At 42.8% G+C, this 26,952-nt stretch overlaps 1 protein-coding gene across 1 annotated transcript in view; it reads left to right on the top strand.

The window, feature by feature from the left end:
• The first annotated feature begins 2,559 nt into the window (after positions 1–2,559).
• ALMS1 (ALMS1 centrosome and basal body associated protein) overlaps positions 2,560–26,952 on the top strand; it is an 89,817-nt gene continuing 65,424 nt past the window's right edge. Inside the window, exons 1-3 of the mRNA XM_056122453.1 lie at positions 2,560–2,662; positions 2,699–2,959; positions 23,802–23,915. Coding sequence (XP_055978428.1) covers positions 2,573–2,662; positions 2,699–2,959; positions 23,802–23,915 — 465 coding nt within the window. The 5' untranslated portion in view covers positions 2,560–2,572. The remainder of the gene's footprint in view (positions 2,663–2,698; positions 2,960–23,801; positions 23,916–26,952) is intronic.

Here is a 26,952-nt window from a genome sequence, read left to right as displayed (position 1 = left end):
TTCATGTAAGAATGCTGGGATAATTTTGTTCTGTTTTGTTTTGTGTCTCTGCAATGCTTCTGGAGGCCATGAAAGCTACACATGGTGGTGCTCAGAAGGCCATGCACCTTCTTGGTCTTGGAATTAATGCCAGGGATTAAGTCCAGGGCTCTGTTCATGCCATGCATGTGCTCCATCACTTTGGACTATTTATGCAGACCCAAGGGGACAATTATATAATTAATTAATTCCATTAGTCTAGAGGAAGAGAAGAATTGAGTGATGCTAGATCTATAATTGGTCAAGAGCCAGCATTAGCTAAAAATTATTGGAAGAGGGAGATGTGTAGTATGTTCATAGTTTGTAAAATGTTTTATTATGTATTTAGTTTCTGTGCTTAGGCAAGATTCTGAATTTTATTTTATTTTATCTTAGAGTGACCTGTGTGATACTGGTGTTCTGTGAGTCTGCTTTTGTAAAACAAAAAAAAAAAATCCTGAAGACTGGAGTTAGTACAATAGTTAAGGTACTTGACCCCAGTTTAATCACAAGTACCAAGAGTGACTCCTGAGCACAGAGCTGAGAGTAACCTCTGAGCACCACCAGGTGTGACCCAAAAACTCACCCACTCCCCAGATTCTCAGCACAGTTGTGAATTCCAAGCCACCTCTTACTAATGAATAGGTTTAGTTATTAGTGTGAGACTAGTTACATAATTCAAGATGTTTATTTAATTAGACCCAACCACTTTTGATGAAGGCCAGACAAAGGCCACAGGATATTAGTTTATGATCGTCATTTTTTTTTTCACTACTGCTGAGATTCTACAGGTACTGTAGTCTGTGGTTGGATCAGAGTTATTGCCTCCTTCTCTTCCAGCCAATGCTAATGACAAAAACACCTAGACAGGACACAGTGACCAACTACTAGAAATCACAATTACTGGAAACAAAATGAACATCCACTTTCATAATAAGTCTCAAATCCAGGAGCCTAAATTATAAAACCCTGTCAATGAAAGCCCAGAATCCAGATGAATGTGTTTTCCAGAGTCAGATGCTTTTTCTTTTAGCTCAGTCATGTTCCACATTTTCACTCTCCCTCTATCCACATCCTCCTGCCATAAAACTCCAGTCATTAAAATTTTCAACCTATTACTAAAAGAGTTGTACCTCAACATAATTTTCCATTTAGTCCTAAGGCTTTGGGTTCCAGTTCATGTTTTACTTTTATTATTTTGCCAGGGTAAGTTGTCATATAGGACAGCTATTTCTCACCATACATTTAAAACTAGCCCACAAATGTTGGTTCAGTACTGTTGCCAATTTCTCTTTTTGTTGTTGTTGTTGTTGTGTTTTTGTGCCATACCCGGTGGTGCTCAGGAATTACTCCTTATTCTACTCAGGGATCAGTTCTGGTGGGCTTGGGGAGACCATAGGGGATACCCAGGATCGAACTACGTTCAAAGCAAGTGCCTGAGCCTGTGTACCATCTCTCTGGCTATCTCTGCTATTGTAGTTACATAGTACAATGAAGAATTTTTGCTGGACTCTGCTTTAAGTACAGCAATCCTCTTAGGTTAGAGCAATGCCTCTCTAGATTCCATAAGCTGTCAGTGTTTCAAAGTCATTGATCAACCCCAAATTCATTTACTGTCAGCATAAATATTTGTTCTTTCATCCTTTATTAGCCGACCAATAAATTACTGGATTTACGGAAAACCTGGGGTAAACCCAACTAAGCCTGTCACTGGGGGTGAATTATTTTATTTTTGAGTCTTCAGCACAATAGATATTTTTTTGAGTATTATTTTTTTGAGTCTTCTACACAAGCTTTTCATCACAATAATCAACAATCAAAAGCTCTCACTAAGTCCTCCACACTGGTCATCCCCTTAAATTCCGTAATGCGATGAAGCGCTTCCGACACTCCTCTCATGCTACAGAACACCTGGATTCAAATTCTCATCTTTCTGGATTCACATTCTCATCTTTCTGGTACCTGCGCCAGTTCTCCTTGAAAAGCCTCTACCACCACCGACATTTTTCCATTGTTAGGTTCAAGCCGCCCACCACACATCCTGCCCGAAAGCGGACTACCCATCTGGGGAGGAAAAAAAAAATCATCATCATTTGCAAATTTGATGATCATGGCTTTGTTTTTCTGAGATCTGATCCTCCCTTCGCTGCAAGGCCGGGTTTTGGCTTAATCCAGCCGAGGACGGGAAATTCTGCCCTCCCTGGAGAGAGAGAGAGAGAGAGGCACAGTCTGGGTTTATTGTGAGCTTACAGTACTGTGAGCAAGAGCCGCGCCGGTGACGGGGATGGAGGCGAGGGCGTCGCCTGTCATTAACCCCCCCCCCACCCCCCCCACCCCCGCTTCCCGCGGGCCTTCCCGCCCGCGGGGCGTCCCTAGCAACGCGCGCGCGCCCGCGCGGCCCCGCCCCGCCCCTGCGCGCGGCGCGGCGCGGCGCGCAAGACGGCCGCCGTCTCTCTGCGCCTGCGCGCAGCCGCCAACTCCCGACGACTCCGACACCCTCCTCCTCCTCCTCCTCCTCTCCCTCCTCCGGGCCCGCCGGGAGCGAGACGCCAACATGGAGCCAGAGGACCTGCCCTGGCCCGGCGAGCTGGAGGAGGAAGAGCCGGAGGCGGAGGAGGGGGAGGACGAGGACGAGGGAGAAGGGGTGGCGGCGGCGGAGGAGGAGGAGGAGGAGGACGAGACGGAGACGGCGGAGGAGAACTTGGAGGATGAGGTGGTGGTGGTGCAGGAGGTGGAGGACGAGAGGGGGCCGGACTCGGACTGTGACTACCGGTGCGTGCCGGAGGAGTGTCGCCACGAGTGTCAGGAGCGCGAGTGGTCGGACGACGAGGACGACGAGGGCGCCACGGCCTGGCTGCAGGCCTGCCCCGACCGGATTCTGCCCGCGCGGTCCATCCCGCAGCCTCGCCCCCCGCACGCAAAGCCGTGCCCGCCTCACCAGGTGAGCGCGGCGGGGAGGTGGGGGTCGGGGGCGGCGGCGGCCGCTCGGCCCGACCCGGCTCGGCTCGGCTCGGCTCGGCTCGGTTCGGTTCGGCTCGGCTCGGTTCGGTTCGGTTCGGCTCGGTGCTCGCTCGCTCGCTGCGCGGCCCGGCGCGCTCTCCCGAGGCTTGCAGAGGTCCCTGCTGGGGGGCTCGGGCGCGGCTCGGAGCTCGGCTGGCTCCTGGCCGACGCCGCCTTCCCCCTTTGTGCGGTGCTTGCCGAGCGGGGGATGCTCGGAGACGCGGGCATCTCCCCGGACCGCGGTGGAGAAGCGCTCCCGGGAGGAGGAAGAGGAGGAGGAGGAGGAGGAGGAGGGAGAGGCTGCCGGACCCGGGCGGGGAGAGCGGTTGCTCCGCCGCGCGGGTTGTTAGGGCGGGTGGGCGGTGCCGGGGCTGCAGATGCTCGAACTCCCCCGGGGAGGTCGCGAGGGCCCAGCCTGGCGCGCGGCTCGGCTGCACTTTCAGTGCCCGGCGCTGCGGAGCTAAGGAAAGGGGGTTCCTTAAAACCGTGCGGGAAACGGCCTCCCCGAGCAGCCAGGGAGAAAAAGACCCGATTTTTTTTTTTTTTTTTTGGTGGTGGTGGTCGGTGGTGGTGGTGGGGGGAGGATTGCATTTCATTGTATTTCTTCACCGGGGGGCAAAGGAGGTCTGCCGTACAATTCAGCTACCAAGACCTCCTTTAATTAGTTTGCTGTTCTGTGCTGTGCACGAGACAGTGTGAGGGCAAACAAAAACAAAACGCCACGAGGTTAGAGACTGGTGCATTAAGCAAACCCTGTGCCCCGGGAAACGTTAAAGTGAAACAAGAGAAAAGAGAGAGTTATAAAAGGGGCCGGAGCACGAGGCCTTCTTTGCCTTGCACGCTGCCGATTCGGGTTCAATCCTTGTCGTTCCCCATCTGGTTCCCTCCCTTCTCCCCCGTCCCCAGCACCGCCAGGAGTGACTCCAGAGCACTGGCAGGTGTGGCCCCAAACCAGAAAGTTCACGCACCTGGCAGACCCTTGGGGGACCGTGGTGCCTTGTTGAACTGGGATCAAGGCTGCAGCTGCATAGTAGGTAAACTGCTGTAACCATTGTGTTCCCCTGCCTTTTTTCCTTTTGCGGGACTGGAGTGGGGGGCCTCCCAAGTGGTTTTCAGGAGGTCCAGCTATTGTCTGTCGACCAGGCTGGTGGTTCAGTGCTAGGGCCCACGTATGGGATGCTGCATGGACCAGGGTCACCCTGGTGGTGCTCCAGGACTGAACTTCCAGATGTTTGGAGGACCATGTGGTGCTGGGACTTGAATCCTGGCCAGATGCATGCAAGGCATGTTCCCTAACCAGTGTACTGTCTCCTGGCTCCATATTCTAATTTTTTGAGGTATAAGATTGGTTGTTGACTTGAGATCTTGTTTCTCTTTTTAGTATTACAAGCTTTCTTTCAGTATGTTTTTTTTCCCTTTATTTTATTTTATTTATTTATTTTTTTACAGTTGTAGATTTACAATTTTTTGTGCTTTGGTTTCAATTATACAATGATCAGATACCCATCCCTCCACCAGTGCCCATTTTCCACCACCATGGATAATATCCCTCCCACCCCCATCCCCCCATCTTTCAGTATGTTTTGATACTGTTTTTATTTTCTTCATTGGTTTTGTTTCTGAGCCATATCTGGTGGTGCTCAGGGCTTACCTCTGGATATATGTTCAGGGATCATTCCTGGCAGACCTGTGGAACCATATAGGTACAGGGTATTGAACCCAGGTCAGCTGTATTTAAGGCAAGCACCCTGCCCCTTATATGCTTCGGCCCTTTTCTTTTTCTTCCTTTTTTTTTAAATAACATTTTCAAATTTTCTTTGCAACTTCATGTTTTGCACATTAATTTCCTAAGAATGTTATTTAATTTTCAAATATTTTTAAAACTTTCACTTTTTCTTGTTTTGTTGATTTTTAATTTCATTGCATTGTCATTAGGAACAATAGATAATTTTATCCTTCCCAGATTTAAGATATTTTGTGGTCTAAGTTCTGTTTTGCTGTCGGTGGAGGATTCTATTTATGTTATGTCCAATTTGCCTATACTTGTTTAAGCAAATTAGACATTTCTCTGTTGTTTTTCTGTTTGGTGGTCCTTTTCGTAATTGAAAGGGGTGTGGAAGTCTCTTACTGTTATTTTGCTGTTACGTATTTCTCGCTTTGTTCAAAGTTCAAAGTTCTCAGTTTGTTCAAAGTTTGCCTCATTATTTTGGGAGCTTTGAGGTTTGGTGCATACTTACCTAAATTGTTAAGTTGTCTTGATAAGTGGACTTTTAGTTTTATGTCATTATTTGATATGCCATTTCAATTTTATTTTGAATCTACTTTGATAAAAGTATAACTTGTGCCTTTATGGTTTCAGTTTGCATGAAATGTCTTTTTCATTCTTTATTTTGGTTTGTTTTTGGACCACATCTGGTAGTGCTCAGGGATTTCTTTTGGCTCTGCACTCAGGAATCACTCTTGGGGGACCATATGAGTTATCAGGGATCTAACCCAGGTTGGCCTCGTGCAAATCAAACACCCTACCTGCTATACTATCACTCCAGTCTATCGTCTTTACTTTCATCAGCATATTTTCTTAGATCTAAAATGTTTCTCTTGTAGATATGGTACAGTTTGAAATGTGTTTATTTATTTATTTTTGACTGGGAGACTCCAGTCAGTCCAGGGTGCTTCTCTAGGTGCAGTGCTCAGGAGCGTCTCAGTGCTTAGGAGCTTCTGCATGCAAAACATACACTTTAGCCCACTAAGTTAGCTCCTTCACCCAGGAATGCTAAATTTTAATATTAGAGGCTGACTCAAGACCAGGAAAGGAATATAGATCACTGGTTGAGCGTATGTCTTGCTTATGTGAGAATCCCTAAAACCACTTCCACAAATAAGATAAATTAAAATTGACTTAGGGAGGATTCCAAAACTGTCAATTTATACCAAAAGACTTTTAGTTTCAGAGCAAGGAGTTGCTGTTGATGTCTATAATTATTATTTTTTTCATACCCAGTATGCTCTAGGTGCTTGGGGGGGGTCACTCCTGGCAGTGCTTGGGGGACCATATGTTGTAACAAGGATTGAATCCAAGTCTCCTGTATGCAGCCCATTAAGTGATCTCTCTACCCCCATGCTTAGCATCATTGATAGCAACACAATAATATCAGGAGGCTTTATCAATAATATCAGGAGCACTGCTCAAAAGATTAAGTAGTCTAAAGCTCAGTAAGGAAATACTGGTTTTGAAGGATGAAATGGAGGGCTTCGCATCCCCCAAAAGCTGAATATATGTTCTTCTCCAGTGTACATGGGACATTCTTCCAGATAGACCACATGCTGGGCTGCAAAACATAACTTCATAAAGTTCACTTAATCACACTTAATCACTTAACTTCCCGTTAGTCGTCGATTTGCTCGAGCGGGCGCCAGTAACGTCTCCATTTGTCCCTGTCGCGTGCTAGTGTAGCCCAATGGCATCTCTTCGCTCCGGGAACATGGAGGGCCTCAAACCGATCGTTCATGATCTTGACGAAGAAGTCTGACTATCTGGTAGGTGGGCGGCCACGCGGTCTCTTGACATCCCGTGGAATCCAATCAGTAACAGCTCTAGTCCAACGGTTGTCTTTAAATCTCATTACGTGACCAGCCCATCTGATTTTCGACACCTTGGCAAATGAGACAGCGTCCCTGATCCTTGATCGTCGACGGATGTCAGAACTCCGGATTCCTTCTCTCATTTGAGTGAAACGTGATATTCCAAGCATAGCTCTTTCTATTCTTCTTTGGGAGACCTGAATAGCATTCTCATCTTGTTTGCGTAGGGCCCAGGTCTCTGAGGCATATGTTAATGCAGGAAGAACAGTGGAATCAAAGAGATGTGCCCGGAGCCGGAGGTTCTTCGTCCTCTTAGCTATTTCTTCGACGTTCTTGAAGGCGTTCCAAGCCGCTCTCTTCCTCCTGCGCAGCTCGGGTGCCAGGTCATTTGTCATGTTGACCTCTCTACCTAGGTACACATAGCTGTTGCATTCAGAGACGGTCGTTCCATTGAGAGCGAATGGGGCGTCAGGAACAAGGCTGTTTCTCATAAACATTGTCTTCGTAAGATTCAGCTGTAGTCCTACCTTTCCACACTCACGGTCAAAGTCGGCCAGCATTTGTACCGCTTGGCTAATGTTTGGTGTTATTAAAACAATGTCATCAGCAAAGCGGAGGTGGTTTAGTTGCCGACCATCTATCTTCACTCCCATTCCTTCCCATTCCAGTCGTCGCATGATGTTCTCGAGGGTGGCACTGAAGAGTTTTGGTGAAATGGTATCACCCTGCCGAACCCCTCTCTTGATATGGATGATTACTTCTTTGTAGAATGGTGAGATCTTGGTAGTGAATCCGCAATAGAGTTCACGAAGGATCCTGATGTATTGAGTTTGTACGCCCTGATTGGCTAGGGCTTCCATGACCGCTTCTGTCTCAACAGAATCAAAGGCCTTCTTTAAATCAATGAACGTTAGACAGCGGCATTTTTGAACTCTCGAGATACCTCAATGAGCTTGGTTATCGTGTGAATATGGTCGATGGTGCTGAATCCTTTGCGGAACCCTGCTTGCTCACATGGTTGTCCTTCATCTAATGTTCTGCCAATCCTATTCAGGATGACTCGAGTGAACAACTTGTAGATGACAGACAATAGGCAGATCGGGCGATAGTTGCCAATGTCATGGATGTCTCCCTTCTTGAACAGTAGTACGGTCCTGCTGGTTTTCCATTGAGACGGAACCTTGCATTCAGACAGGTAGCGAGTGAAGAGCCGAGCCAGTGTATAAAGGTCTCATAAAGTTAAGAGGATAAAAATTGTATCAACTATCTTCTCACACCAGGATACATTAAAAATTGAAGTTAGTTACAAAGAGAAATGAACTAGTAACTCAGATATCTGGGGATTAAACAGCTCACTACAGAACAACTAGAGGGTCAAAGAGAAAATCAGAAGATTCCTGGAAAAAAATGAAAAATGAGGACACTGGCTAACAGAACTTGGGATACAGTGTGGGATACAGCTCAAACAGTGTTAAGAGGAATGTTCTTATGCAGTACTTGTAAGTTTTCCTCAGGAAGGCAGAAAGGACCCATGTAAATAACCTAACTGCACAACTAAAGAAACTGGAAGAGGACTGGGCTGGAGTAATGGTACAGCAGATATTGCTTTGCGTTTGCATGTGGCCAATGTGAGTTTGATCCCCAGCATCCCTTACAGCTCCTGAGCACTGCCAGGAGTAATTTCCTCAGTGCAGAGCCAGAAGCACCTGAAAACCAAAAGAAAAAAGAAACTGGTAAACAATCAACAAAAGGAGCTCATAAGAGGGAGAAGGAAGGAAATAATAAAACTTAGAGAAGAAAGTAATGAACTTGAATCTGCCCCCCCCCCCCCCCCAAAAAAAAATCCCTCCAACAATACAAAAGACTGAGACCAAGATTTGGTTCTTTGAAAAAGTAAATAAGATCTGCAGACCACTAGCACTATGAAGAAAGAGAGAGGGGGCAGGGGAGGGAGGGAGATAAGGAGAACCTCAATGAATTAGAAATTAAATGGGAGGGTGGGTAAGTGTCACAACAGATATCAAAGAAATTTGAAGGATTATCAGTGACTGTTTTGAAAATCTGTATGCTATGAAGAGAAAGAACCAAACTGAGATGGATAAATTTTTGGATTCCTATAATCTCCCATGGCTGAACAAAGAAAATTTGGAACACCTAATCAGACCAGTTACTATTGAGGAAATTGAAATGTTAATCAAAAGTTTTCCCCAAAACAGAAACCCAGGGCCAGATGAGTTTATTGTGGAATTCTTCCAAACCTTTAAAGAAGAGTTACTGCCCATCCTTTTCAGTTTCTTACAGGAGTTGAAGAAACAGACATAATTTCAAACAGTTTCCTCTTTTTAAATTTTTTTTACAGGTAAATAACTAATTTATTTCATATTACTTGGTCCAAAATAAATTAGCAGATAGAATTATCAGAATAGAAATCAATAGAAGTTAATTTGAGCTGGAGCAATAGCACAGTGGGTAGGGCGTTTGCCTTGCACGTGGCCAAACCCGGTTCGATTCCTCCGCCCCTCTCGGAGAGCCCAGCAAGCTACCCAGAGTATCTCGCCTGCACTGCAAAGCCTGGCAAGCTACCTGTGATGTATTTGATATGTCAAAAACAGTAACAGGTCTCACAATTTGTCGTGAGACGTAAACTGGTGCCTACTCAAGCAAATCGATGAACAACGGGAGGACAGTGCTACTGAAGTTAATTTGTGATGATTAATTGCTATGTGTTTTTAACCTTAATCTAGTAAGGGCAATCATATGCACCATTGAGCATGTGACATGCTCAATGCCACGTGATGGGAAGTTTCTCTTGTTATTTAAGAGCGCTCTTTTAATGCTTCTTGCAAATGAAAAAAAGTGATTTCAAGGCTATGAATTCCCTAAGCTGTTTCCCGTCTGTTGAAGTTCTATGTATTTCCTTCAAATCTGAGTGATAATCTCATTGGAAAAAGGATTCTTGGCGAGGTGTTCATTTCATTGTCTTTCTGTACTGTATCCTTCCATATTTTTCTGGCGTGTAGAGTCTTATTTGATCTGCAGTACATCTTATGGGCTTTCCTTTTGTATATAAGGTTTTTTTTTTAATGATCTTGCTGCTCTCAATAATCTATTTTCGGATTTTCTCATTTTGAGTAGAATTTGTCTTGGAGCTTTCCTAATTGGGTTTATTCTTACTGGGACCTTTTGGGTTTCCTGGATCTTGGTGTCTGTAACCCTCCGTTCTGAGTATTATTATTATTTTTTAATTCTGAAAAATTCTTATGATTTCTTTAACTATTGTTTCTTTATTATTACATTTGCCTTCCTGTTCTTTGGGGATACTGATGATTCATATATTATTCCTCTTGAACTCATGCCATGGTTTTCTGGTATGATCTATTTCTTTTTAGATTATCTTCCACTTTCTGCTATTTCCTGGCAGTTGCCCCCTCATCTTGGAGCACCTCAATCTTTTGCTCAACTTCTGTTATTCTGTTATTCAGAGCTTCTGTTGACCTTTTTATATCAATTACCATCCTCTTCATTTATGTCATTTCTGACTAGTATTTTGTTTTGTTTTGACTCTCATACTTTCTTGTGCTACTGCTTATTTGAACTTATTGAGCATCCTCATCAGAGTGTCACTAAAAATACTATCTGAGGATTTACTGGTGGTATTTTGTCTTCGGTGATACTGTTTTTGCTCATTGAGCTTGCTGGGTTTCTACATGTTTTCCCTATGGTTTTATAGTGCTATTTCTATTCTGGGTCTGGGTCTTTGTTGTTAATCCCTCTTAAAGATGCTGAGGAATTAACCAAAAGGTTCCTTTCTGTCGTCTCCTCCTGTCCTCCAGAATAATAGGAAGAATAACTGTGAGCATCTTGGAATTTGTTGAATAGATCTGTTGTGCAGCCTGCATGCCTCAGGAGCTGTGTGGGCCCTAAATGTGGCTGGCACAGGTTGTTGGTGGAGGATGCTGAGACCCACCTGGGAGTGAGGGGCTCTTAACGGTTTTTATGAAGTAAACATTATCCTGATAACAAAACCAGACAGAGACAGCATGCAAAAAACACAGTTATAGACTGATATCCCTGCTTAACATAGCCGTAAAGGTTTCAAGAAAATACTAGCAATTTGAAACCAGTAGCACATCAAAAAGCTCACACACCATGACCAAGTGGGATTCATCCTGGGAATGCAAGGATAATTGAACATATTTAACATATTTAAGTCAATCAAGGTGATATACCATATTAATATAAAGAAAAAATCAAATGATCTTATCAGTAAAAGCAGAGAAAGCATTTGACAAGATCCAACACTCATTCATGATAAAGACTCAATAAAATGGGAGTTGGAGAAACTTTCTTCAGCATAATCAAAACCACTCACCACAAGCCTTCCACAAATATTATACTCTGTGGTAAAAAACTGAAAGCCTTCCAAGATCACGAACAAGCTTGCCCACTCCATTACTTCTGTCCAAAATAGTATTGGAGTTTTTGCCAGAACAGTTAGGTAAGAAAAAGATATTAAGGACATCCAAATAGGAAAAGAAATCAAGCTCATTATTTGTGGATGGTATGGTACTTAGAAAACCCTAAAGAGTCTTCAAAAAACAGTAGACTTGTATAGTAAAGTGGAGGGCTATAAAATCAACATGCAAAAAAGCCCATGACTTTTCTCTTTATGTGCATATAAATATATATGTGATGAAATAGAATGATTACATTTATATATGTGTGATGAAATAATGAAAAAGAAGAGGGGAAAAAATCTCGTTCACAATTGTGTCTCAGAAGACCAAGTACCTAGAAATCAAATTAACAAAATGGTGAAAGATCCATGCAAAAAAACTATAAAACACTACCAAAAGGAATAAAAGAGGATGTGGGGAAATGGAAAACTTGTCCTCCTGCTCATGGATTTGAGAGGCTAACGTTGTTAAAATGGCCGTGCTCCCCAAAGCATTGTACAGAGTCAGTGAAGCCCCCAGAGGATACCCATGACTGACTTCAAGGAAATAGATCAGACATTTCTGAAATTCATATAGAACAATACATGTGAATAGTTAAAGCTATCCTCAAGAAAAGGAAGGTGGAAGGCATCGCTTTCCCCAACTTCAAACTGTTCTACAAGGTGGTAGTAAAATAGCATGGTACTGAAACAAAGACAGACCCTCAGATCAGTAGCGTATAATTGAAAATCCAGAGACTTTAGTTTTATGGTAGTTGATCTTTAATAAAGGAGACAAAAAATAGCAGTGGATCAAGAAAATCCTCTTTAACAAGTGGTATTGGAAAAATGGTTGGTCACATGGAAAAAAGTGAATTCATACCCTTGTCTAATGCCAGACACAAAAGTCAAATAAAAATGGATTAAATACCTTGATACCAGACCTGTACCCATGTTACATACAGAAAACATAGGCAGAAATCTCCATGATACTGAAGATAGAGGTATTTTTTTAAAAAAATTGAATAAGAGTACAGATACAGTTACAGAGTCATTCATGATTGGGCATATAATTCATATAATGACATAAACACATTTTTAATGATTACAATGCTATTTGTCAAACAAGTGGAAGCAAATATAAACATGTAAGACTATATTAAATTAAGGTACTCCTCAAAGGAAGTGATAACCATAATACAAACACCCCAGACTAGGAAAAAATATTGCCTACCAGTCATCTGATAAAGGGTTAACCCCAAGATATATGAAGCACTGGTAGAACTTCACAAGGGAAAAAACATCCAACCCAATCAAAAAATGGGGAGAATGAATGAACAGAAACTTCTTAAGAAAGAAAATCAAGGGGTCAGAAGACATGTGAAAAAATGTTCTGCAGCACTTATCATCAGGGAAATGCCAGTCCCAAACAACTATGAGTTATCACCTCACACCACAGAGACTGGCTTACATCAAAAAGAACAAGTCCACCCAGTGTTGTTATGGTTGGGGGGCAGGGAGAAAGGGACTCTTATTCATTGCTGGGGGGAAGTTTGGTCCAACCTTTTGTGAAAATAATACCGATATTGCTCAAAAAAAAAAACAAAAAACCAAACAGGAATTGGGGCTGGAGTGATAGCACAGCAGGTAGGGCATTTGCCTTGCATGTGGCGAACCCAGGTTTGATTCCCAACATCCCATATGGTCCCCTGAGCACCGCCAGGAGTGATTCCTGAGTGCAGAGCCAGGAGTAACCCATGAGCATCGCTGGGTGTGGACCCCCAAAACAAAACAAAACAAAACCCAAACACTGGGAATTGAACATTGATGTGACAGAGCAGTTCCACCCAAGGGCCCCAAAACATAATACAGAAAAGACATTTTCACTCTTATGTGCATTTTAGCACTACCCACTGTATCACTGTATCACTGTCATCCTGTTGTTCATTGATTTCCTCGAGCAGGCACCAGTTTTGTCTCCTTTGTCCTAGCCCTGAGATTTTAAAAGTGCCACATTCGAGGCTCTTTCAGGGTCAGGAGAATGAGACCCATCATTGTTACTGGTTTTTGGCATATTGAATATGCCATGGGGAGTTTGCCAGACTCTGCCCTGCGGGTAGCCTGCCAGGTTTTCCAGAGTAAGAACTAGATAATAAGATGTTGCGCGGCCGCATCTGGGAGCTGGGTTTTATAGTCTCTGGAACTTTCCATTGATTGGATTACATGGTGCCGGGGGCAGTTGGTGGGTGTAAAGCCTTACATACTGGAAGATGGGGGGATCTGGGTGGAGGAGGCCCAGTCCCGATCCGAGCAGGCTTGGAGATCTAAGCCCTGGGTCCCACACACCTAGGTTCCTCTGCCGGTTCCTTCATGCGTGAGGCTCGTCCGAACGTGTGGAGAGTGGTCTTAAGCATGGCTGTGGCTGGAACCCGAGATCTTCAGCTGCCGGGGCTCTGCTCGGGGCGGGGAGGGAAAGTCAACATGCCCTCCTTCAAGGGGCCCCTGTGAGGACAGCCAGGCGGGTTGAGTTTCCCTCCCTGCCCCCTGCAGAGCCCTGGCAGCTGAAAACCTCCGGTTCCAGCCACAGCCATGCTTAAGCACTACCCACAATAGCCAAAATCTGGAAATTCAAGTGCTCAAGAATTGATAGGACTGGATGAAGAAACGGTGGTACATGTACACAATGGGATAATACTCAGTTGTAAGAAAAAATGAAGTCATACAATTTGCTGCTACATGGATGTATCTAGAGAATATTAGGGTTAGTGAAGTTAGAGGGAGAGGAACAGACATAGTGATCTCTCTCACATGGTATATAAAGAAATATAATAGGGGAATAATACATGTTTTAAGTCAATTGAAACAAAGACCATGAGAATTGGTTTCCACTAAGAACTGTACTACTGGAGTTGGGGGTGGGGAGTCGGGCAGATAGATTAGGGAAGGGAACACTACAGTATATAGTGAAACGATCACTCTGGCAGAAGAGAGAAGTACTTAAGGAGGTAAAAAGTGCCTGCTATGGATGCTTGCTTGGGGATGGGAGGGATACTGGGGACAAGAGTGGAGGGAAGTAGACACTGGTGGAGGGACTGGTATTGTAACATTGTATGCCTGAAACTCAATCATGAATCACTTTGTAACTTTGTAAATCATAGTAAATCAATTAAAAAAATTTTTTCCCCTTCAGTTATGTATTTGGGTTGTACCATTATGCAAAAGTAACTGGGAAGATTGAACAAACTTCTGGGATTAGAGTAAAATTTAGATACCATGATGACCTCTTAATACAGGGGCTGGAGCGATAGGTCAGTGGGTAGGGCTTTTGCCTTGCATGCGACTGACCCGGGTTTGATTCCCAGCATCCCATATGGTCCCCCGAGCACCGACAGGAGTAATTCCTGAGTTCATGAGCTAGGAGTAACTCCTGTGCAACACTGGGTGTGACCCAAAAAGGAAAAAAAAGAGATAATATAGATTTTTGGGAAGATGGGGGAAGTTAGGACCATATACACATTGTCAGAGATTACTGGGACCAAAATTGCCAGTGCTCGGTTCCCTAGGGACACCCTCAGTGATGTTTGGAAACATCAGGACTAAACATCAGGACTGACCATATAAACATGGAGGCTTTCTTTTTCTCACACATTTGCTTGTCAGTATACTAGTTTTTGAGTATTGTGTCATTATTTTTTCTACAAATATCCTAGTAAACTGAGCTCTGTTTTTGTAAGCTTTTATGAAATAGCTGTTTTCAAAGGCAAGACTCCATACTCTTTACACAGCAGTTGAACTTTGGTGAATAGTCATTTTGAACATTGATTTTGGGTTTTTTTTTTTTATGGAAGGGCTAAAAGAATATCCATCTGTGCTAAAACATTGATTGTATTGTTACATAATTAGGAACTTCAGATTATCATAATTTTTTTTCTTTTTGGGTCACTCCTGGTGATGCTCAGGGGTTACTCCTGGTTCTGCACTCAGGAATTACTCCTGGCGGTGCTCAGGGGACCATATGGGATGCTGGGATTCGAATGTGGGTCGGCCGCGTGCAAGGCAAACGCCCTACCCACTGTGCTATCGCTCCAGCCCCAGATTATCATAATTTTTAAAATGGTTTTCTCTGATTTTTATTATTTACCTTAAAAAACTGCTATTAAAAAAAGTGGGTGTGTCTTGTGTACTCTCTTTTGAAAAAAGTTTTTTAGAAGAGTTAATGATTAAGTTTTTTTTTTTAAGTTACTGAATGGATTTTATTTATTTTTTTAAATAATGTAGGAGTACTGCTATTTGTTCAGCCATTGATCAAGCTAATTGAATAGGGCATGAACTCCACATTACTTTTTTTAAATTTATTTTATTGTATCACTGTGAGATAGAATTACAAAGCTTTGATAATTGAGATTCAGCCGTATAGTGATGAAACACCCTTTCCTTCATCAGTGCACATTTTCCACCACCAATGTCCCCAGTATCCCCCCCCATCCCTGTCCTCACCCTGCCTCTATGGCAGACAATTTCCCCAATACTCTAATTTTGAGCGTTATGTTTTGCTCAAAATTTCCCACCACCATTCTAGCCTACCTACCAGGGGTAGACACTGGATAATTCATTTTTGATTGCTCATTTTGAATATCATGAGAGCTCAGGTGGCAGTGATTGTAAATGTAAATTTCTAGATTGTAAATGGTTGGGTTCCAGAGACATCTCTTGTATGGCACTAATCCATTTTGGGATTCAGTTGGGAGTCGGGATTCAGTTGGGAGTCTCTGGGCCAGGGCTGTTGGTATGCTAAGATGGCACCTGGAGGCAAATTGTGGGTGTGACCGACAGTCAGCTGGGTGGCAGGGAGCCGGGGAGAGACAGGCTGGGTCCTCTGCCACCATGCGGCCTGGAGATTTAGTCCTGGAACCCACATACCTGGGCCTTGCTTGTGGAAGCGCTTTGTCATTGGGATTCCATCTGAAGTAGGTGAGGAGACTGCACCTGCTCCATCTGGGGTGCCCCGGTGAAATTGGCCTGGTATGGGGCCTGGAGAGATCTCTGGCCTGTGGTGTCTTCTGGGAGACTCGTTTCTGTGTCTCTGAGCCAGGGCTATTGGTGCCCTTAGATGGGGCTTAGAGGCAAATTATGGGCATGACAGCCACTCTTGTTGGGGGGGTGAGGAGCCGGGGAGGGACAGCCTGGGTCCTCTGCTGCCATGTGGACTGGAGATTTAGTTCTGGAACCCGCATACCTAGGTCTTGCTGTGGAAGCCCTTGGTCACCGGGATTCCATCTGGAGTAGGTGGGGCGACTGCACCTTCTCCATCTGGGGTGCCCCAGTAAAATTGGCTTGGTATGAGACCCAGAGAGATCTTCGGTGCTGTGGTGTCTTCTGGGACTTGCTGCTGTGTCTCTGGGCCAGGGCTGTTGCTGCACTAAGATTCACATTACAAAATTTTCAGCAGATTATATCTTGGTGAGGACCATCCTGAGACTGGAGTTAGGCTGGGGGTATGGCGGCGATTTTGGATTGTGGAAGCAAGTGACTGCTGAGTGCTCTGTTTGGCCAGGCACAGGCCAGCTGGCCCCCCTCCAATTTGCCCTGGTCTGTTCGGCCATGCATGGGTCTGAGCTTAACTGCAGCTTTTGATCTCTTTCAAGATTTGTTTAGGGGTCTCTGAAGCAAGGCCAGTGGTAGAGCTTACAGGGTGGCGCTGGGTTTGGTTCGTGGGGCGTGACTGCCAATGCTTCCATATGTACTGGGAAGTGGGGGGAGGTAGCCCATCTCAACTCTGAGAAAGCCTGAAGATTTTAGTCACAAAACCCGCATCTTAGTATTTTCAGCAGATTATATGTTGGTGAGGACTGTCCTGGGACAGTGGGGTCATGCCTGGGTTATGGAGGTGATTTTGGATTGTGGAAGCAAGTGGCTGCTGGGGGTTCTGCTTGGGCGGGCTACCAGGCCAACCCGTTCTCCCCCCCCCCCCCCCCCCACCACAATTTACCCCAGTGTGTTCAGCCATGCATGAGCTTATCTACGGCTTTTTTTTTTTCCCTTTATTTTATTTTATTTTTTTTAAAGTTGTAGATTTACAATTTTTTGTGCTTTGGTTTCAATTATACAATGATCAGATACCCATCCCTCCACCAGTGCCCATTTTCCACCACCATGGATAATATCCCTCCCACCCCCATCCCCCCAACCCCCTGTCTCTGTGGCAGGGCAATATCTACGGCTTTTGATCTCGTTTGAGATTTATCTATGGTTCTCTGAAATAAATTAGCTTGTATAGCTTAGCTGGAGGTGGTTTGTGGGTGTGGTTCCCACAAACCTAGCTTTTGGCCGTTTAATTTCTTGGTAAACTTTATCCCAAAGTTTACTTGGCCAAAGGCACAGTGGCAATTTTGGGGTATCAGGAAACTGATGGACTCGCCCTGCAGGTACAGATTAACCTGTTGGTGGCACATTACCCCCACAGAATGGATTTTAAATTATGCTTGCTTTCCTATGATCAAAAGTACATTTCTGTAAATGCTCTTAATTTTTTTTTTTTGGTTGGGGGGGGCATACTTGGCATTCCTCGGGGTTATTCCTGGCTTTGTGCTCAGAAATTACTCCTGGTGGTGCTTGGGGAACCATATGGGATGCCGAGGACTGAACCTAGGTTGGCCATGTGCAAGTGAAGCAGCCTACCGGCTCTACTGTTTCTCTGGCCCTGTAAAAATGTTTTGTTTTGTTAGTGTAGTAACTGTTATTTCTGGAAAAACACCTTCCTGAGGCTCTTTTACAATTTGTGGTTATTACTTTTTGTTATTCTTTTTTTCATGACTGGAGCTGCCTGTTCTACTTTTGTAACCTTTTTTTTTTTTTTGGGAGGAGGCACATACAGGAATGTCAGCACTTATTCCTGGCTCCATGTTCAGGTATCACTCTTGGCAGGACTTGGGGACTACATGGGGTGCTGAGGATTGAACCCTGCTGGTCCTGGTCCACTGTGTGCAAGGCAAGCACCTTACCCGTTGTACCATCTCTCTGATCCTAAGACTGGGAAAGTTAAATTTTCACCTCTTTTCTTTCCCGGTAAACCACCCCTTGCTGAGCTCAGGGCTTCTAACTCAGAGCTCAGTATCACTCCCGAAGGCTCAGGGAACCACGTGGCATGCCAGGTGTCAAACAAGCAAGGCAAGCATGCCTTACCTGTTGCACAAACTGGCCCCCATGTTTTTGAACACTGAGCCTTTTATTTCTTTGAAGATCTTAGATTCTATTTTTGCTTTAATTAGCCCTTTAAGCTCTCTTACTCTTTAAAAACAGCAGTTACAACTATTACTACTCTTTTTTACTTATGGGAGAGTCTGTCCTTCAGTCCTTATATCACAAAATGAGCCTGATTTCCTATTAATAGTCTGCTATGAGATAAACCTGGTCCCAATAACAAGTGAATTTCTTACGTGACTTAGATTTTCGTTTCAGTTTCAGTTTTGGGCCTCACATGGTGGTGCTCAGGGGTATTTTGCTTGTTTTTGTGTTTGGGGAGGGTGGATGGGGAAATAATCATTTCAGTGGTTGAATCTGAGCTTTGTATGTTCTAAAATTATGTGCTTAATCTGTTGAGATATCTCTTGGTTCTTCAGCACTAAGATATTAAAACAAATAACTTGCTTAATTTGTTTTTTGTTTTTCTCGTTAGTGGGTGATCGCTCTAGTGTGTTAGAGGCCCCTAGGGCTGTACCCAGTGATTTTTTTTTTAAATCAGCATGTTACTGTTTTTTTTTCCCTACACAATGAGTTTTATATCTTTCTGTAATCATTATACCTTTAAATTTTGTCTTGCTATTACACTGAAACTTCCAGTAAACTGCTGAGAAAAAACGGTTGTCAACATTCTTGTCTTGCTCACATCTTTTTAAAACTTTAATTTCATTTTTATAAAGTTGTTTGCAAAATTTATTGCATTCAACATTCCAACACCAATTTCACCACCATTATATTTTCCCACCACCATTATTTTGAATTTTTCTAACCACCACCCAAGCCTGCCCTTATAGAAGACCCTAAATAATTTATTGTGTATTGCTTGCTAGGAATAATTAGCTAAAAATGATCAAAAAAGGTGTCCATAGAAGAAAGTGTGTGAACATTGTTGTATTTCACTTTGGAGCTAGTACGCCCTTGTATAAGAGATTACTAACATGTTGTTATGGATTGAGCCTTTATGTGCTAATATTTTTTTAAATTGAGATTGATTGCCTTCTACTTAAAAAACCCATCCGATGTGGTGTGCTACTCCACCAGTGGTATAGAGATGAGATGTTGCTCCAGGAATTCTAAAATTTTAAATGGGGTGATATAGCTGAAGTTAAATTTGTAACTGGATGGTGACTTTGGGGTCTGGAGGATCTCTGTTGCTTGTTGATCTCTTCCATGTTTGATTTGTGAGCCTCTGGATCATGTACAGTTAATGAGTTTATATGGCGCCAGAGGAGTTTGTGGGCATGACTACCAGACTCCCAGAAGAATTGGGGAATGGGGGAGGTCACTCATCCCCACCTCCGTGAGAGCCTGAAGATTTGGGTCAGAAAACCTGCATACCTGAGTTTTTCAGCAGGTTCATTTATGGATGAGGCTTGTTCAAGCACTGTGGAGATTGGCTGTGAGTATGGCGGTGATTGAGTTCTAGAGGTTTTTGGCTGCTGGGGTTCTTTCTGTTTGGGCAGATGAGGGGGAGTCACTCACCCCGCACCAGGGTGCTCTGGATATGGCCTGATGTGGGGTCCGTAGGCACCTCTGGCAGCTTGTTGTTCAAGTCAAGGTCGGTTAATGAGCTTATAAGGTGCCAGATGCAGTTCGTGGGCTTGAGTGCCAGGCTCCCAGAACAACAAGGGGATGTGGGGAAGTCGCCCATCACCAACTCTGTGAAAACCTTACCCAGTGATTCTTAAAAGATCATGTGATTTTAGGGATTGAACCCAGGGCTTTGTGCGTGAGTGAAAGGCAGGTATGCACTCTAGCCATTCCTCCTTAGCTCTATTTACTTTAATTTTTTTTTTTTTTTTAAATTTAGTCACCATGAAGTTACAAAGTTAGTCATGATTGGGCTTCAGGCATAGAATGTTTCAGCACTGATCCCTTCACCAGTCTCTTACTTTCCTCCACCAGTGCTGCCTCTCCCCACTTTTGTCTCCTTCCCACCAGTCTGCCTCTATGAGAGGCACTTTTTAAAATTTTATATATATAAAATAAAATACACATGTATATTATAAATATATATACTTTTTACATTGTGGTTATAGTACTATTGCTGATAGGGTTGCTTACATAACACTTTACCTCCTCCTTCTCTTGGTTGAATGCTTCCCTCCACCATGGTTGTTGGTCTCTCCCTGCCCTGTTCCTCCCCCTGCCAAGTGTCATGTTCCCTAATATCAGTTTTCATGTTCTTTGTTTCCATTGTCTTTGGGTAGTCTGTGTTCCACCATTATCCTGCATTTGATAGAGATCATTTTTTGTAAGTCTCTGTTCCCCTGTGACTTACTTCACTCTGTATGGTACTCTCCAAGTCCTTCCGCATAGCAGCAAATTGCATGACTTCATTTTTTTTTTTTTTTTTTTTTTTTTAAATTTTTTTTTTTTATTAGTGAAAAACCATGAGGTACAGTTATAGGCTTACAAATTTTGTGCTTGGGTTTCAGTTATACAATGATCAAGTCCCCATACCTCCACCAGTGCCCGTCATCCATCCCCATGGGTCCCAGCATCCCCCCCCCTCATCCCCCCCCCCCCCCCCCCCCCCCCCGTCCCATCCTGCCTCTGTGGCAGGGTATTCCCCCTTGTTCTCTCTCTCTTCTTTTGGGTACTGTGTTTTGCAAGAGAGGCTTTGAGTGGCAATCATGTTTGGTCTATCGACTACTTTTAGCATGCTTCTCCCACCCTGGGAGGGCCCTCACAACACCCTTCATTTGGTAATCTCTTCTCTATCTGAGCTTCCTTTTCACCTAGAGCCTGTGGCTGGCCTTCCATGACTTCATTTTTTCGTAAAGGCCGAGTAATAGTCCATTGCGTATATATACCATAGCTTCTTGATCTAGTCATTAATTCTCGAGCTCTTGAATTGTTTTCAGATTTTGGCTATTGTGGGTAGTACTACAGTGAACATAGGCATGCAGATGTCTTTTCTGTGTTGTGTTTTGGGGTCCTTTGGGAATATTCTAAGGAGTGGAATTGCTGGGTCATATGAAAGCTCAATTCCTAGATTTTTTTAGGAATGTCCATGTTGTTTTCCAGAAAGGTTTGGCCAATTGACATTCCCACCATCAGTGAATGAGAGCCCCTCCTCTCCTCAGTCCTTCATCCATAGGAACAGTAGTTATTCTTTTTTTTATGTTTGCTGTTTCTGGTGTGAGGTGATACATTATTGTTGTTTTGATTTGCGTCTCCCTGGTAATTAGTGATGCAGAGCATTTTTTTGGTTTAATTTAATTTAATTTTTAAAAAAATTTTTATTAGTGAGACATCATGAGGTAGAGTTGTAGACTTACAACTTTTTGTGCTTGGGTTTCGATTATACAATGATCAAATACCCATCCCTCCACCAGTGCCCATTTCCCACCACCACAGATCCCAGTATCCCCCCCCCCCCCCCATCCCAATCTGCCTCTGTGGCAGGGCATTCCCTTTTGTTCTCAGAGAATTTTTTTTATATGCCTTTTGGCCATCTGTATTTCTTCTTTGAGAAAATTTCCATTATTCTTCCCATTTTGGGAATTTTTTTTTCTTACAAAGCTCTGCCAGTTGCTTTATAGATCATGATATTAACCCCTTATCAGATGGGTGGTGGGCAAATAATTTCTTCCATTCCATGGGCTATATTTGTATCCTGATCATCATTGCCTTTGAGGAGCTGAAGCTTCTTAATTTAATGTAGTCTAAATTAGTCCCATCTTTGCTTCGACTTGTGTGATCAGTGGCGTTTCATCCTTGAAGAGAGTTGTGCCTGTGTTTTCTCTAAAAAACTTACAGACTCAGGTCTGTTATCAAGATCTTTAATTTTGATTTGATTTTTGTGCATGGCATTAGAAAAAAAGTCTTAAGTTAATTTTTTTGTTTGTAGCTGACCAGTTTTCCTGTTACGACTTGTTGAAGAGAATTCTTAATATTTTTTGCTTCTCTACTGTAGATTAACTTGTAAATAGCTGAGAGTCTGTCTCCATTGATCTGAGGGTTTGTCTTTGCTCTAGTACTATACTGGTTTGTTTGTTTTTTTTTCTTTTTTGGGTCACACCTGGCGATGCACAGGGGTTACTCCTGGCTCTGCACTCAGGAATTACCCCTGTCGGTGCTCAGGGGACCATATGGGATGCTGGAAATCGAACCTGGGTCGGCCTCTGTGCTATTGCTCCAGTCCCTATGCTTTTTTAATTACTCTCACTTTCTCGTACAGTTTGAAGTAAGGAAAAGTGATGCCTCCTATCTTCCTTTTCTCAAGGATTCCTTTAAGTATCCTTGGGTGTTTATTGTTCCGTAAGAATTACAGGAGTATTTGATCTATTTTTTTTTGAAAAATGTCTTGAGTATCCTTAATAGGACATTGAATTTTTACAGTGCTTTGGGGAATATTGACATTTTGATGATAGCCTCTCAGTTTGTGAGCAGAGGATGCGTTTCCATTTCCTCATGTCCTCTTTTATTTCTTGAAGTAGTGTCTTGAAGTTTTGTTTATGTCTTTCACCTCTTTAAACTGATTCCAAGGTATTTGATTTTCTGAATTATGAATGGGATTGTTTTTTACTTATTATCTTCTTGGTTTTGGGGCCATACCTGGCAGTGCGCAGGGCTTACTTCTGGCTCTTCACTCAGGGATTACTTCCTGACAGGCTCTTAGGATCATATTAAGTAAAGTAAAGTAAAGGCCCTCCCGTTGATCATCGATTTGCTCGAGCGGGCCCAGTAACGTCTCCATTGGAGACTTTGTTGTTACTGTGTTTGGCATATCGAATACGTCACGGGGAGCTTGCCAGGCTCTGCCGTGCGGGCGAGATACTCTCGGTAGCTTGCTGGGCTCTCCGAGAGGGGCGGAGGAATCGAACTCGGGTCGGCCATGTTGGCTGCGTGCAAGGCAAACGCCCTACCGCTGTGCTATCGCTCCAGCCCTAGGATCATATTAGATGCCAGGGATTGAACCCAGGTTGGCTGCTTGTGAGGCAGATGTCCGATCCTCTGTCCTATCACTCCAATTCCTTGGATTGTTTCTAGTCTGTCTTCTATTTCATTATTTGCATATAGGAAAGCCATGGACTTTTGTGTACTAATCTTGTAACTTGCCACTTTAATATGCAAATCTATTATTTCTAGTAGCTTTTATTTCAAGTCTAGAATTTTCTAAATATAGTATCATATTTTCCACAAACTGTTTGCTCATCTTAAATACTTGTTTCAATATTGGTTATCTATGAACTATTGGTAAGTATGATGAGTCCTAACTCTGTGATTTTAAGGCCCTGTTAACCCTTTATTCAAAGGAAGATTATAACTCAGGTAATGATTGTGAAGTCAAAATGTTACTATAAATGTCCGTGTTTTATAAACTGAGAGATAAGAATCTAAATATTAGGTTTTATTATTGTTGACTTTTTTTTTAAATAGAAAGGTTTATTGGAAAGTAAAAGTGAAAGGAAAAGACACTCCCCAGCTCAGAAAGAACTTAATATAGGACTAAGTTATTGTTTATTATTATTTAATCATAGTGACTACAACTATTGTATTTAAATCTTTAAATTTTCAGATGACTCATTACGTGAGGCAACAGTCAGTATGTCAAGATAAAAGTGGAAGACAGATTTCTGATACTCACGTGTTCCCTTTGGGGAAAACTCAGCAGAGTTCTAAAGATCATAAGGTATGTCTTGTATAATTGGCAAATTACTTTTCTTTTGGTAAGTACTATGAAAAATTCCAGTATAATTGTGTAGAGTGGAAATAGCTACTTTAATATTCTATTATTTTTTCATAAAGCCTTGGCAACCTTAATTATATAGTGGTTTACTCTCTCTGCCTTACCTACAGTATCCCCCTCCCCCCTCACTTCTTACATTCTTCAGAGGTATTTTTTGGAATCTTTGCTCATGTGGGTTATCTATGTTGATATTTAGCTTTATAGAATTAAAAGATGTGTCTTTTAGAGTAACACACCCAGGGATCAGAGAGCTACTACAAGTGGGTAAGGTGCTTGCCTGATACGCAGCCAACCTGTGTTTGCTCCCAGAGCACTCCCAGGAGTGATCCCTGAGCATAGACCCTGGAATACACCCTTAGCACAGCTTGGTGTGGCCCCAAGGCCAAAAGAAATAAAAAAACATAATAATAGAGGTAATATATATGTAATGTAAAAATTGTATATAATACATGTATAATTTTAGAATCTGGTTTGCAGCTGTTCATAACAGGGTTTCATACATACAGTCTTCCAACACTACAGCCTCCCCCGGTGTTTCCCCTTCAACTTACCCTCCCACCCTATCACCATCATGTTAAGCTCGGTTCTGTAGACCAGTTCTCAGACTGTGTTGTCCTCCACCGTTTGTTATTCTTATCAGATGTTTATATCCATTAGTATATATTAAAAGGAAAAAGGACTTTCTCAAAACAAAAAGTTAGTTGTTATGACTTGGTTCTTAATAAAACTGAGCTTTTAGTAGAGGACTTGGTGTATAAGACAAAGTTCTCCAGGAAAAATGGAACCAATGAGAGACATTTACACACATACCTATATATAAAATTGATATATTTAAATATATGTATATGCACATACATGCAAAATACATTTATAATGTAAAAAATTGACTTGTGTAATTATGGGGCCTGAAAATTCATAAAGTCTACAGTCTGCAGACTCAGGAACTCTGATGGTATACTTCTCATCTAAATCTGAAGCCCTACCTGAGGAATAAAATTACAGATGATGCTAAAGGCCTGTCTGAATGCCCAAGAACCACACTTTTAATATGAGACCAGTGGCAGCAGAAGACTGATAATCTCAGTTTGAAGATCATCTTGCAGAGACAGCCAGTTCTCCCTTGTTCAGCCTTTTGTTTTATTCAGACCTCTAATGAATAAATCCTACCAACATTGGAAGGGCAGTTGCTTTACTCAGTCTAAGATCAAATATTAATCTTGTCCTGAAACACTTTCACGGACATACCTAGAATAATGTTTAAGCAATTATCTCTGAACTCTGTGTGGCCCAGTTAAATTGGAACACAAAATTAGCCATCACAACTAGGTTTTTGTGGCTCCTTCTGCAGTTAGTCTTTCGTAATGTATTATTTTGGTTGAGTATTGCGAAGAAAATCTGGCTTTACGTACTCATTATTAGAAAAGGAAGGCTCACTAGACTTGTCAGTATGCTTCCCACATTTGCAAATCACTGATATTCTATATAGTTGTATATATACTTAAGAGAAATAAAAAAATGTGAGCAGATAGAAAAAAAAGCACTCTCGTCTGTTGGAGGAAAAATCAGTTTTATTCAAAATTGTTACATATTTAAGGTTAATTAAATTTAAGTTTATCTAATAAACTGAGTATCATTTTTCTTCATTTCTCCAAAACTGTAGTGATTTAACCCATAGTTACAAAATGTGGACTTTGAAAATTTGCTATTAAGAGAAATGGTTGCGAGAAATCCTGATTAAAAAACATATAGTGCTGAGAACATTAAGTAGGAGGTGTATTGTTATGAGTTGAATCCTGTCCGTCATAATGTCTCAGACCTCAAGAGTGTGACCTTATTTGAAAATAGAGTAATTTCAGATGTAATTATTTAAGATGGGATTATACTGGAGAAGTTGGGACCCTAGTTCATTATGACTGATATTCTTTTTTTTTTTTTCTTTTTTTTTCCCCTTTATTTTATTTTATTTTTTTTAAAGTTGTAGATTTACAATTTTTTGTGCTTTGGTTTCAATTATACAATGATCAGATACCCATCCCTCCACCAGTGCCCATTTTCCACCACCATGGATAATATCCCTCCCACCCCCATCCCCCCATCCCCCCGTCTCTGTGGCAGGGCAATCCCCTGTGTTCTCTCTCTCCTTTTGGGTGTTGTGGTCTGCAAAAGAGGCATTGAGTGGCAAACATGTTCATGACTGATATTCTTATAAGAGGAAAGTGCCATGTGAAAAGAAAGAAACACAGGAAGAGGTTGGCCTTGTGACGATAGAGGCAGAGATTTGAATTACACTGCTGTAAATGAGTAAGTGTCTGGGGCTACCGGGAGGAAGATGAGGTAAGGAAGGATCCGCTCAAAGGGGCTTTGCATAGAGCATGGCCCTGCCAAAACCTTGATACTGGACTTGTAGCCTCCAGAACTGTAAGATAATACATGCTTGTTGTTTTAAGTCCTCCAGTGTTTTTAGCCTTTTATGGCAGCCGAAGGAAATAAATAATGAGATAAATATCCCTGAATGGTTTAATGTTCTCTTAGGGCAGCAGAGTTCAAAAATAGATGTCTTCCTTTGGCTTGCTTATGTGTTTTACAAAATATACAGCATGGATGAATTTTGTAGCTCTTTATATGTTTGAATGGCCTAGTTTAGTCAATAACTGGAATGTTACGCCATTTTTAATTTACTTAAGTTTTGACTTACCCAGGATGCTTAGGAGCTAGGGGCCTCTTCTGGCAATTGGGCCTGACTTTTCAATGTTAGGGTCTGCTGATGGGGTGCTGCTTAGACCTAGTGGTGCTGGTGGCCACTAGGAAATTGTACTATCACTGTGTGTTGCAGGGTGCCTTCCAGTTGGTGTTCAGGAGGCCTAGAAGCTCTTTCCAGTGATTCTTCACCAACTGGGCTGAGATAAGCTATTGCTCAGGCCCCGCAGTGATACTTGGGGTGGGAGGTGTGGAGTTTCACCTGACTGACAGGGCACCCAGT

This window comes from Sorex fumeus, unplaced genomic scaffold, assembly GCF_029834395.1.
Source record: "Sorex fumeus unplaced genomic scaffold, SorFum_2.1 ptg000006l, whole genome shotgun sequence".
Lineage (NCBI taxonomy): Eukaryota > Metazoa > Chordata > Mammalia > Eulipotyphla > Soricidae > Sorex > Sorex fumeus.
This window is presented reverse-complemented; position numbering and strand designations above follow the sequence as displayed.